At 35.8% G+C, this 13,437-nt stretch overlaps 1 protein-coding gene across 1 annotated transcript in view; it reads right to left on the reverse strand.

The window, feature by feature from the left end:
* The window catches only part of FYTTD1 (forty-two-three domain containing 1), a 53,082-nt gene that overhangs the window by 26,453 nt on the left and 13,192 nt on the right, over window positions 1–13,437 (reverse strand). Inside the window, exons 3-7 of the mRNA XM_007949397.2 lie at window positions 10,007–10,155; window positions 4,434–4,546; window positions 2,342–2,438; window positions 1,883–1,944; window positions 354–428 (exon numbers count right to left, since the gene is read on the reverse strand). Coding sequence (XP_007947588.2) covers window positions 354–428; window positions 1,883–1,944; window positions 2,342–2,438; window positions 4,434–4,546; window positions 10,007–10,155 — 496 coding nt within the window. The remainder of the gene's footprint in view (window positions 1–353; window positions 429–1,882; window positions 1,945–2,341; window positions 2,439–4,433; window positions 4,547–10,006; window positions 10,156–13,437) is intronic.

Raw genomic sequence — 13,437 nt, forward strand, 5'->3', positions numbered from 1 at the left:
TACTGCCTCGGCAACCCAAGGAGGGGTCGCTATGAGTCAGGGCCGACTCAACAGCACATAAGAACAACATATATATATAAATAAAATACAATGTAACTACATGTATATATGTGACTATATACATGTTTTTATAAATATGAAAGAAATTGTCAAAAGTGGTTACTTTAGAGCCATAGAACCAGGAATGAAGTTGATCTTTTAGCTTTATAGTACTTCCATTTTGTACCATGAGCATTACTTTTATCCTCACATCTCCATGTACTTGGACATCATACTCTGAGCAGAAGCCCAACAGTTTTCTATTTTATATACTGAGAGGTTTTAACTTTTGTAAAAAGAAAGAGAGGACTCACACTGGGCATTGAACTGCTCCAGGATTGTCAATGGATACAGTCAAAATCCCTCCATTTGTGGTGGAAGTCCGCCATCTGGTTGCAAAAAAAAAAAAGAAAAGAAAAAAAATCCTTCATTAAAATGAAGGTTATTGATCCTCTAAAGTATTCCACATAAAAACATATATTTTCAAAGTGGTCATTAACTTTTTCTCAGCTTTTAAGAAATATAAATACCTGGATCCCACCATGATATAATAAATCAGAACGCTGGGTATGGGAATTAAGACACCCGAATTTATTCAGTATTTTTCACTGAAGTATATGCATGTTTTTTTAAAAAATCACATTATTACACTTGGGCCTCTAGTGAAAAGCAACAGTCCCTCACCCCACAAATTTCCCCTTTCCCATTCCTGCTCCCCAGAGGCATCACTTTTAACCCTTCCTGTTTTTACTACTTGATGGGGAACTCCACTTCAATAAACAAGATGCTTATGTATTAAAATCTTGCCATGAAAAAATGCCACCTCCAAAAGTGTTGATGGCTTTTACTATTTTATCTCTATTTTAAGTTTAAATATACATAAGTGTCTATTTCTTTCAGTAGTGTCTCCTGACCCCCCACTTTTCCTTAATAGCAGAACCACTAATCTTTCCTTCTATGTCTTCTTCTACTTTGTCCCTCCTAATTTCTGTAAGTTTACCTCTGTATTTACATTAGTCAAAATCTGACATTTACATTATATCCTGTTACCAAATTAAGTATTTGTGCTTTGTCCATAGGCTGATACTCAAGTTAAAAAAAAATAAACTGTATTTGTATGTATTACCACAATTACATAAATACCATACGTTGCAAAAGAAAATATGCCATAACTGTAATTTTCTTCCTTATGGTTTCCAATGTCACAAACCTGATGCTAAAAAAGAATTCTTCAAGCGTAAATTCAAATAGAATTTATTTCTCACACTCCAATGGTTCTCTATCATGTCTCATTTTCACTGGCATCATATTTAAACCACGACCATGTTTTGTTTTCCAGAAAGTACCATAATTTTAAATGGTTTGACCTCAAAGCTTGATCACACTGATAGAATGCAACCACACTTGGGAAATGTCAATTTCTAACATACAAAAACAAATTTTTAAAAAATGCTTAGGTCAAGACAAAAGAGACTATGTTTAAGGAAAAATATTTCATTGTTTTAGAGTTTCCTAAAAGCTTTACTAGATTTTCTTCTACTTACTTCCTGAATAATTCACTTATGTAGTTACAGGAAAAAAACTTCATTAAAATGGAGTAAGTAGTTAATAAAAATATAAAAACAGAATAACGTCTTTGGTGCTAAAATTGCTGTAATACTGACACCTGAAAACTAAAAAGGTTTTATAACAAATAAAAATGCAAAGTAGGTTATATTTCAGGCTCAATGGTTAATTTACTTTGATTCCTATTCAATTTCTTTTGGAATGTGGCACATGATAATCTGGGTAGCTAACATCTGGGATTTTGAAATTATACCTTGTAAAACAAATTGGAACTTACTGACGAGTTCTCTTTGCTACTACATCGTCTAGCAGCTGTTCTGTGTTCAACTGGGCCTGAACCTGAAGGGAAAAAAAAAAAAAGGCAGAAGGATCCCACAGAAAGCAAAAGATTCAAATCTGAAGAGCTATACCCTGCTCTACAAGTATAACCCAGTGTGGTGTGTGCATGAATGCAGAAGAGGGGAGTGTGCCTATTTGACAACATCTATTAGGGCTCCTATATTAGAACAAGTGGCAAATATAAGTTTATTCCTAAATAACGCTAAATTCTTATTAAACGTTGCTGGTGAGACACCAAAGAAAGACAAAGAATAGGGAAAACTAACAGAAAGAGCTGATCTATATATCATGTTTTCCACATCCCAAACCCAACCATGGGCCATGCCTATGATTGAGGATTGCTAAACATTCAGGATTCTTTGAGTAAAACGAAAACACTACCAAGGTGTTTTCATACCTTCAGGCCTCTTCTGAAAAGAAAAGTTGCCTGACGAGTGTCTTTCTGATGGCTTAATTTACTTCCACTCCTGGTAAAATTGGCTGGAATATTATTTCTGCAACAAAATCACATATGCCATGACACTTAATACACAACATAGAAACATTTTTAGAAAAAATAACCAAAAATTGTTAAAAAATTGTTAACTCATAAGCTGAAAATTTAAGGTGCACTAAATGTAAAGAAGGAGCTCTAGTGGCATAGTGGTTAAAGCATTTGCCGCTAACCAAAAAGTCAGTGGTTCAAACCCACCAGCCCAATCATGGGAAAAGATGAGGCAGTCTACTTCCAGAAAGATTTACAACCTTGGAAACCCTATGGAACAGTTTCACCCTGTCCTTAAAAAAAAAAAAGTGTCACTACAAGTTAGAATCGACCACAGAAGTCGGTTGGGTTTTTTTTTTTTTTAAATGTAAAGATGACTGAATTCTTTCCTTACTTACATGAAACCATTTGAGATTTGACAACCCTGGTTAATTCTGAACTCATTTATCTCCCAAATATTCAACTCTCTAATATGAGAATACATAAGATAAAGCCATTAAAAATAACACTTGAAATGTTTCCTAAATTTGATCAAAGACATCAATTTACAAGATTGTTGTTAGTTGCCATCAAGTCAGCTCACAACTCATGGAGACTTCATTCACAACAGCATATTCCTACACCATCCTCATGACTGGCTACAGAACAGACTATTGTGATCTACAGAGTTCACTGGCTGATATTCCTTAAGTAATAGCCAGTCCTTTCTTCCTAGTCTGTTTCAATCTGGAAGCTCCACTGAAACCTATTTAGCATCACAGCAACATACTTGGCTCCACTGACAGATTTGTGGTAGCTACACATGAGATGTACTCTGGGAACTGAACCCAGGTCTGCATAGAAGGCAAGAATGCTACCACTGAACTACCAACAGGAAATCACACCTAGGCATATCATTGTCAAACTACTGAAAAAACAAAAACAGAAAGAAAAATCTTAAAAAAATAACATCATCTCCTCCAGCTTTCTCATCCTTCCTCATTTATAAAACCTTCATATATTCATATAAATCTGAGAAACTAACACTTTTCCACTGCTTGTTCTTTTGTACACAGAACAAATAATTTACAATAAATCATGCTTGACTTGACTTTTACTAATTCCTTTCTAGTTTTTCTAGAAGTTGGTAAAGTGTGAGAAAACAGAATTTCTTATTAATCTACTACATAAATATAAGTGCTTAACAGGTAACCTCATCTTACTTCTAACCTTATAGAGGGGTTCAAATGCAAAATTTCCCTAGGTAACCAATTAAAATGTAGTCTCATATAAATAACAGGTTCTTATCAGAGAAATTTCCCTCTCCTAAAAAAAAAAGATAATGGTTAAATAAAATTCCAATTCTAGTCATTCTATTTAGAAGATGACTTCTTTCCAGGTTTTACTTTGAATTATCTTCTTTGAGAGATGTGTAAATGGTACTTGAAACTGATATAATAAGGAAAGTTTGCAGCTTATCAGCTTCCTTTCTGTTTTATCCTTAGAGGACAGAATGCCATGACAATAGGTTATAATTTTGGCTTTCAATTTAATATAAAACAATTTTAGCTTTACAAGCATTCCTATCATGTTCTTTCCAGTTTGCTTTTCCCACAAGTAACATGTATTATAATTAAGTGTTCTATTAAGAGTTATCAAGGCTGAACAATAAATCCAACTTTCAGAATTCCCAATTTTGAGTAATTCTGGCTGAGATGTTAGGATTTTTACCAAAATAACCAGCTTTTACTATTTTACTCCACATACTGAGAGCTAAAGCAGCAGAGTGATGTTTTAAAGTTTCATAATTAAAGGGATCAGTAACTCTGGGTCTAAAAAATAAGGAAGGTATTAGTAAAGTGGTTTCTTGTTGGATGTTCAGATAAACCCCACAGCTGTCTTAAAAATGACCAGAAAACTTGAAGAAATCACTGTAAATCCATTCCTCTCAAACACTTGTTGCAAAAAAAAATGTGTCTTTATTTATGAAAGATAACACATTATTGTCTTATACTTTAGTACTTACTTTCTGTTTAACTGGTTAGGTCTCTTGAGAACTGCAACTGGTTTTCTCTGCACTTCATTTTGTCTCAGAAGGTTTGCCTTCCTTTTCAACACTGGAAAATATCGCTCTATATTCTTTCAGAAGGCAAAAAACTATATTAATGAGACTGCTTTTTGCTACATATCTAACACTACAATAGACATTTCTGAGAGAATGGACAGGGATTGACAACTGGAAGTGTGGGTGAGGGAGATGGAGAAACTAGAATGACTTGAAAATTTCCACTTTTAGTGATCGAAAAGATGACAACCACATTATAATGAAACCAACTGAGGAAAACAAAGAGCTTTAGGGCAGGAAAATGAAGTATTTCCATTTCATATATGCTCAGTCTGAGGTGCTCTGAGGATCACACAGGTGATGGGAAATGTTGCTCTGAAGCTCAAGAAAAGAATCACAATCAGATATAAATTTAGAAATCATTTACATAAACATGATTTATGTAAAATATTTTATATTTTTAAAAATATACACAAGAGAACATACACTAATCCATCAGTTTCTACATGTATAATTCAGTGACAGTGACTACCTTCTTCAAGTTGTGCAACCATTCTCACCCTCCTTTCCCTAACTGTTCTTTCCCCCATTAATATAAACTCATTGCCCCCTAGGGTTCCTATCTAATCTTTTGACTTGCTATCATCAATTTGATCCCATATAGATAGATCTTAAGAGAGCACAGTGCTCAAGGCAGATAGATATTCTTTATTAGTTAAGCTATAGACTATTGTCTGGTTTTAAGAAGACTTCAGGAGATATTTTTGGTGTAAGGATAAACATAATTCTTGATACTAAGTGAAAAGGTAAGAGGGCCAAGTTCCAAACTAAACTGTTTTAAAAAGAGAGAGAGAAAATTATGACAGCAAAGAAGCTTGGGAAGAAATGGTTATAGAGAAAGGAAGGAGTCAAGAAAATTCAGTATTATACAAAGCGCAAGCACATGACATGCCCACTTTTCTCCTTCCACATATATAAATTGAATATATCATTCAAAGTGTAATTCAGGTTTCCATGAAGACTTCACTGATTATTCCACATATTCAGTGATCTCCCCCTTTTCTTTCAAAAATACATAATCTAAATACTACAACCATTTAAATACTTAAAAATACTCTGCAATACAACTATTGGGCTCCACTCATTTGGAACAAGAGAGAAAGGAAGAAACCAAAGACATAAAGAAGAAAGTAATTAACAGAACAAATGGTTTACACAAACCACAGACTCATCTCCCCAGAGACCAAAAGAACTAGAGGGTACCCAGCTATTACTATGACTATTCTAATCAAGGCCACAACAGATGGATCCTGACAGAATGGGAGAAAAATGTGGAACAGAATTTAAATTCTTTTAAGTTCACACTTACTGGTTGAGAGTAGAGGGCTCTCTGAGACTAAAACTCTGAAATACTCTTTAAACCTTAAAATGAAATTATCCTTTTAATTAAAGAGTAGGTGTAATCATAATTTTTTGTGTGGTAATTTATTCCATGTTTATCTTCCCCACTAGTCCTTGTAAGTGCTCCATGAGGGGCAAGATTTTCTACTGAGCTAACTGCAGAATCCCTTGCATCTAGTATATAGCTGGTGCTCAGTTAACATGTACTTAATGAATTAAAACACCTACTCATAATCATTGACCATTGCATTATCTGACATAAATCTCATTATTTTTGACAACAATAAAACATCTATCATTCAATTATTTTGTACATTAATGACGATAAGTCTGGAAGTAACAAATGTGGAGGCACAAAGCAAAAGTAAAGCTGGCTGTGATGGTTATGGGTCAACATGGCTGAGCCTCAGTAGTTTGGTAATGATGTAACTAGCCAGTTATATAATGATGTAGTTATATCCTCCACTATATGAGCAGACTGCAGATATGGTCATCCTCCATTTTTGAATAATATGAGTTTTTGCGTAATGATCTAGTCTTTGGAACCATGTCAGTAAGTGAGGAGTGGTTGTACATGGAACAGAAATATAATAATCAATTAACGTATGGTGAATATATGTTACATGGATCTAAGGTTGATATATGTATATGAACGTGTGTTAAAAGTATACTCATGGCTAAGTTTTTGCTTAACTATATTTTGTTATTAAAAATTATTCCTTCAGAAAAATAAATCAAGGTAATTTTTATGTTAATTTTTACTAAGGTATTATTTATGTACAATAAAATTTTAAATGTACAGTTTGATGAATTTAGGTAACTATATATAATCATGCCCTTGCCTTTAAGCGTTTTCTTGTGTGCCTCGGCAGTCAAGTCCCTCCCCTCCTGACTTCTGTCCCAGACAATCACTAATCTGTCACTATAGTTTTTGCCTTTTCTACAATTTCACATACATGGAATCACAGAGTACATAGTCTTTTAAATGGATTTTCTCATTTAGAATGTTTTCAAACTTATCCATACTGTCATATGTGTTAATACTGTGTTTCTTTTTATTGCTGACTACATTTTCACAGGATGGGTATAAAGTGTTTATTTTTAACTGTAACAATCAGACAATTCAAAACTGTTGCTGTTGTTGTTGTTGTTAGGTGCCATCGAGTGGTTTCCAACTCATAGCGACCCCATACACAGAATGAAACACCGCTTGATCCTGCGCCAGCTCCATGATCCCTGCTATACTTGAGCCCATCATGACAGCCACCGTGTCCATCCATCTCGTTGAAGACCTCCCCCTCTTTTGTTGACCCTCCACCCTACCAAGCACATGACATCCTTCTCCAGGGAATGGTCCCTTCTGACAACATGACCAAAATAGGTGAAACGAAGAATTCAAAACTATCCAAACCTTAATAGAAAATCACTGCTATATATATGTAGCAAGAACAATTTTAAGTTCATAGAAGTATTAAATGGCTTAGTATTATTAAGAGTCAAGTTAAAAGTTATACAGAACATTCTCCAAATTTGGAAAATTCTGAATGTAAAAGGCAAAAGTTACAGAATTCATTGAAAAAGTTATACATTCTAGTAGGAGAATCCCTTAAGAAAAGCGCAACTATTTTAAGTGATTCTCTCTAAACAAAAAGAATATTCATTCTTAGAGACAATCACTTCTCAGTCATTCTCCCAATAAACACTAATAACGTAAATAAGCGTGCTCTACTTTCCTGTTTACATATTTACTTCATAGTAAAAAAAAAACAGAAATAAAATTGCACTAACTTAAATAAGCTTGGAAAGAAAGAAAAAAAGCAGTAGAAAGTCTAATTATGCTCCCCACTACCATCTAGTAGATTCTGACTCGTAGCAACCCTATAGAACAGAGTAGAACTGCTCCATAGGGTTTCCAAAGCTATGAATCTTTACAGACACAGAATTGCCTCACTTTCTTCCACAGAGCAGCTGGTAGGTTCGAACCACTGACCTCTTGGTTAGCAGCCAAATGCCTTACCCACTGTGTCACCAAAGCTCCTTTAATTATGCTCAGTATATTCTTTTCAAGTATAATTATTTTTAGCACATACAGTGACTAAAAGCCTAGTAAGTCACTTAAACAACTTGCTTTAATAAACAAAAAAGGATGATATGAGTTATTTATATATAATAAGAAGTATTCTAAATTTCCAAAAACTAATGTACTTTACCAGTACCATATCCTATCCTACTCATCCTATTAATCTGAATTCAGGTTGAAGAGAGTGTTTCTGAAAAATAGTAAATCTCCAATCATATCCTGTCAAAACTATCAAATTTACACGTTGAAAAAATGAGATCTCAATATTCAGTATATTCTTTGTATTCTATGACTTAATATTTTTAACTAGTTTAAACAACTCAACAGACTACCACATGTGGAAATTTACAATTTTTATAGGAACAACTCATCAATTAGTAGGTAAACCCAATCTCCCAGCATACAACTAATTAATGAGTAACTTCATCTTTTTGTAAACTGAGAAAACGATTTTTATTCCACTTTAACAAATACATGTGGCATTATATGAACGTATTTAATCTTTTTTTCCTTTAATTTTGTATTGTGATTTGGGTAAAAGTCTAGAGAGGAGATCAGTTTTCCATTCAAAAATTCATACATATTTTATTTCATGTCATTGACTGCAATCTCTACAATGTAACATTCCATTTCTTCATGTTTCTTGTTTCCATTCTTCTCTCCTAACCCTTCCTGCCTGCTAAACTTTGCCCTTTGGCAAAGGGTCTGATTAAGAATGGCTGATTATTCTAAGGAGCAGTACCTCCCTAGTACTGCTCACCTTATAGGTCTATCTACGTTTGGCTGAAAATTAAGCAACAGGGATGATTTTCAGTTCCAGGCCTAAAGAGGGACCTAAAGGCAATAGTTTTGGGGGTTCCACCAATCTTTACCCTACAGTAATCCTAGTTTTTTTTTTTTTTTTTAAATAATTTTGAGTTTGTGAGTAACACTAACCTCTCTTAGAAGGTGAGGCAGCTATTGGTGGTGGTAGAAAAGTAAACCGATCTAAGGCAGTTATGTCTCTTAGCCAGCATATGTTTAAAATAATTTAAGGAATGAATGTCCTGATTTTTTTTTCAAATGAGCATGTATTATTTTCATAATCAGAGAAACCAAGGCATTAAAAAAAAAAAAGGGACATTAAGTTCAAAAGGATTAAAAAAATAGAACATTGGTGGCTGAGACTACTAAACAAAAAATAGAAGGAAAAGCATTTGTGAAAATGATTTCAAATAATGCTTTAACCAATTCAAAAATTACTCACTGAGAAGTAAATAAAACCAATTAATAATTAGAAAGTGGTTATCCTGGGTTGTGCCAGGATGGTGGTTAGAATAATTGTGACTCTAAAAATATCAACCAGAGGATAGGTATCCATCCAAGAAAAATTAAAACTTATATCCAGAGACCTGCAGGTGAATAGTCATAGCAAAATGATTCATAGTATTAGAAAACAGAAACAGCCTAAATATCCATCAACTGGTGAATGAATAAACAAAATGCAGTATAAACAAAATGGTATAGTATTTGGCAATAAAAAGATGAAGTACTGATTCGTGCTACAAGACAGATGAACCTCGAAAACATTAATGCTACATGCCAGAATACATATATATTATTGTATGATTCCAGATAAAAGGTAGATTAGTGGTTATCTGGGATAGCAAATGGGATATGACAGTGTCTGAGCATGAGGTTTCTTTCTGGGATGACAGAAATGTTCTAAAATTAGATTGTGGTGATGACTGTACAACTCTGTACGTTTATAAAAATTCACTGAATTGCACAAATAAGTGAATTTTATGGTATATAAATTGCACCTCAATAAAGCTTTAAAACACAACACATACACACAGGGCAAGTTGGAAACTGCAGGAAAAAACCTTTATATTTGAGAATCAGGGATTTAGGTGTTCCTCATGAACGACAATGATTATTTATTTACTAAATGTTTTATATAAGCCCTACAAGCACTACATAAAATAAAATGCTTTTTTTAAAGGTCATTCACAGAAATACTAGTACAAATAAAAGAAAAAGATTTCTGACCCAGGATTAAGCTATCATCTACCTTGTCACTTAAAGGTGGACGATTCATAGGACTAATTCCTTTTTGAATTCCAGTTGCTTTTCTGGCTGCAAGGCCAGTGATAACTCCATAAGGACGTCTCTTTCCAGGCATTACTCTTCCTCTACGGCTCAGACTATTTTTACCAAAACCTGTAGGAGAAAAAAGGAGAGAAAAACAGAAATCTAGAAACACAAATGAGGAGGGCACACAGAGCATAGAATATACTATTTATTAAGCAGAGTGGGGGGCATAAGTATTTTATTAGTAATTTTTTTTGAATTATGTAAAATATTTCAATGAAAAAAATACAGTAAGATGCATTAGAAAAAGTCTGTTTTAGACTGAAGAGGATAGAGGATTTTCACACGTCACTCTAGTTATCCCCTCCTCTCTTTGTCATTTCTTTTTCAACAAACAGGGCAGACTAAACTTTCTCTGTGCTATATAAACAAACAAAAAAAAACCAAACTCATTGCCATAGAGTCGATTCTGACCATAGTGACTCCCATTGGCTTTCTGAGGCGGTAAATCTTTACAGATGTAGATTGTCCAGTCTTCCTTCAGTGGAGTGCCTGGTGGGTTTGAATCACCAACCATCTGGTTTGCAGTCAAATGCCTTAAGCACTACACCACCAGAGCTCCTTCTGTGCTATATAGTTGTTGTTGTTAGGTGCTGTCGAGTCGGACCCGACTCATAGCGACCCCTCCTTGGGCTTCCAAGGCAGTATCACTACGGAAGTAGCTTGCCCCATCTTCCTTCCGAGGAGTGGCTGGCGGGTTTGAACCGCCAGCTTTCTGGTTAGCAATCAAGTGCCTTAGCCACTATGCTACCAGAGCTCCTGTGCTATATAGTAGTAGCCATTAACTACAACCTGGTACTTGAGTACTCACTCAACTACCTGAACTGAAATGTTACAAATGAAAGAATGTAAAATTTTGATACTGATTACATGCTGAAATGATAATATACAGATATAGCAAGTGTAATAAAAATATATTAAAAGTAATGTCACTTTTTTCTTTCACTTTTTTTAATGAAAATTTAAGATTAAGGAGGCTTTCATTTTATTCCCATTGGATAACACTGATCTCCAGTGTAATCAGTCTCTTATCATCTATTTTTATACTACAATGAAATCTGGCTGCTTTACTCTAAATCCTACTCTTTTCAAATTGCTTTTGCTATAGTCCCCAATGAGCTCCAATGGATACATTTTAACCTCTGTGGGTAGCATATGACATTACTAACTTTGCTTTTCCATTCTGCATCTTATCCATTTAAATATATTTTTTTCTATTAGTAAACATGCAAACATACAAAGTACAAATAAGAAAATACAAATCACCAATCAGCACCACCTAGTGAAAAGCATCACTAACGCTGTCTGTCTTTCCAGTCTCTCTTCTTTTACTTGTGTAACATACATGTAAGGGGCTCTGGTGTAGTGCCTAAGGCATCTGACTGCTAACCAGAAGGCTGGCAGTTCAAACCCACCTGCTACTCCTTGGAAGGAAGGTTGGGCAATCTACTTCCATAGTGATACTGCCTCAGAAACCCAAGGAGGGGTCGCTATGAGTCGAGTTCAACTCAACAGCAGTTGCGTTTGGTTTGTTTTTTTTAGTTAGAAAGTTAACATTTCAGCCTCAACTATTTTTAAGCAACCCAAAAAAAATCTATTGATTCACAATTTTTTTTTTAAGCAAGAAGCACATTTCTTACTCTATATACTATAGGTATAGAGCACTTAACGTCCACGATGTGCCCTGTGAAACTTTAGAAAGTTATTCTGATTTGGATGCGGTGCAAACACCGTATTATATATAGGCACTCCCCAGTCCATAGTCAAATCCCAATAAAGCCTCATGGAAGCCCACTGGACAAAGCCTGAGAACTGTATCCACTGGACAAACAGGCCCACCTTGCTAGGGTGTGCGTGGGCCGGGTAGGGTCTGTGCTGGCAGCTGGATTGGGACTACAAATGTCTAAGTGCAGGGCAGAGGTGGTCATGGGAGTGTGTGTGTGGGTGCTGGGATTGTGGCTACCAGTAGCAGCCACTTCTTAATCATATGCAGCTGCTGCTGTTGCCACCACCACTCTGAACCAGGAGCCCACAAGTGCCCCGGCTGCACAGCAGGAGTGGAGCTGTGCTGGGGGTGAAAGGCAGCATGGCTGATGGGTGGGTGAACAAAGCCATAAGGAGGGGAAGTACAAGGCAGAGGAGACGGCACTGTGCGGACTGCTATGTGCCCTGGAGCCCTGACGCTTGTCCACTCTTGGGTTTTGGGGCCTTTGAAAACACTACAAGAAAGTAATAAACAAAACATCCTTTTAAACAAAAACATCTTTTGGGACCACAGATGTATATGCAATCGGACATTACCTGAACAGATATTAAGCGATGCATACCTGTATTTTCTAGGCTACATTAACATGATATTGTCAATGTTATCTCATGTTTTCACTTTTCTTACATTACATTATTCTAGAATGTCCTAAACTTGATACCAATCTCCTATTAATCCTCTCAGTAATTTTTAACATTATACTATTATAAATTACATGGCAATAATACCATGGATTTTTACATATATTTTCTTTATATCAATCTTTAAAAATTGAAATGTTAAATTGTTCTCGTTACCCAGTGCTGCTCTGACAGGAATATACCACAAATGTGATGGCTTAAATAAACAGGAGTTTTTTCTTACAATTTGGAGGCTTTAAGTCCAAGTTCAAAGTGCCAGGCTCTAGGGGCTGGGTGAAAGCCCCTCAGCCTTGGGCTTCAGCTCTGCCTCCAGCTCCCAGCCCACTGGAGCTAGAGGCTTTTCTTTACTCAGACAGCTGCCGGCTGCTGAGGCTGCCAAGCCCAAGGTTGACTAGTAAAAAGGCACAATCCCAACGTTATCAAACCACACGGCAGGCCACTAATTCAAGTCCATTTTAAGTCCCCAGGTCGGCAGAGCATGGCTGGCTGCTGAACAGTGACACAGCCATATGCAGGGTCCAAGCATGCTGTATGCTAGAGACCATCCCCAAAGCTGCTGTTTATATATAGGAAGCAAACCACATACCCAAAGACAGCTACTCAGCTGCTTGTGGTAGATCCCACCATGGATGGAGTTGACTGCCAGTCTCATCATGGGGAATAACTACCACCAGCTGCCAAGCCAGTCAACCAGGCCCAGCCAAGATGACACACAAACATAACCACCACATAAAGTTAAAAAGAATAAAGCAAAATTTTAAGGATTTTGATTCATATTGCAAAAATGCCCTTGAGACATCAAGCTCAACTGGCATAACATACTATACGAAACACTGTTCCACCTCCTACTTTGGCAAGTAGCAACTGGGATCTTAAAAGTTAGCAAGGTGCCATCTAGATGCAACGATGGGTCTCTCCTCGTCCAGAGCAAAGAAGAATGAAGAA

Source organism: Orycteropus afer, unplaced genomic scaffold (assembly GCF_000298275.1).
Source record: "Orycteropus afer afer isolate SDZICR_OR568_19922 unplaced genomic scaffold, OryAfe1.0 scaffold00245, whole genome shotgun sequence".
NCBI lineage: Eukaryota > Metazoa > Chordata > Mammalia > Tubulidentata > Orycteropodidae > Orycteropus > Orycteropus afer.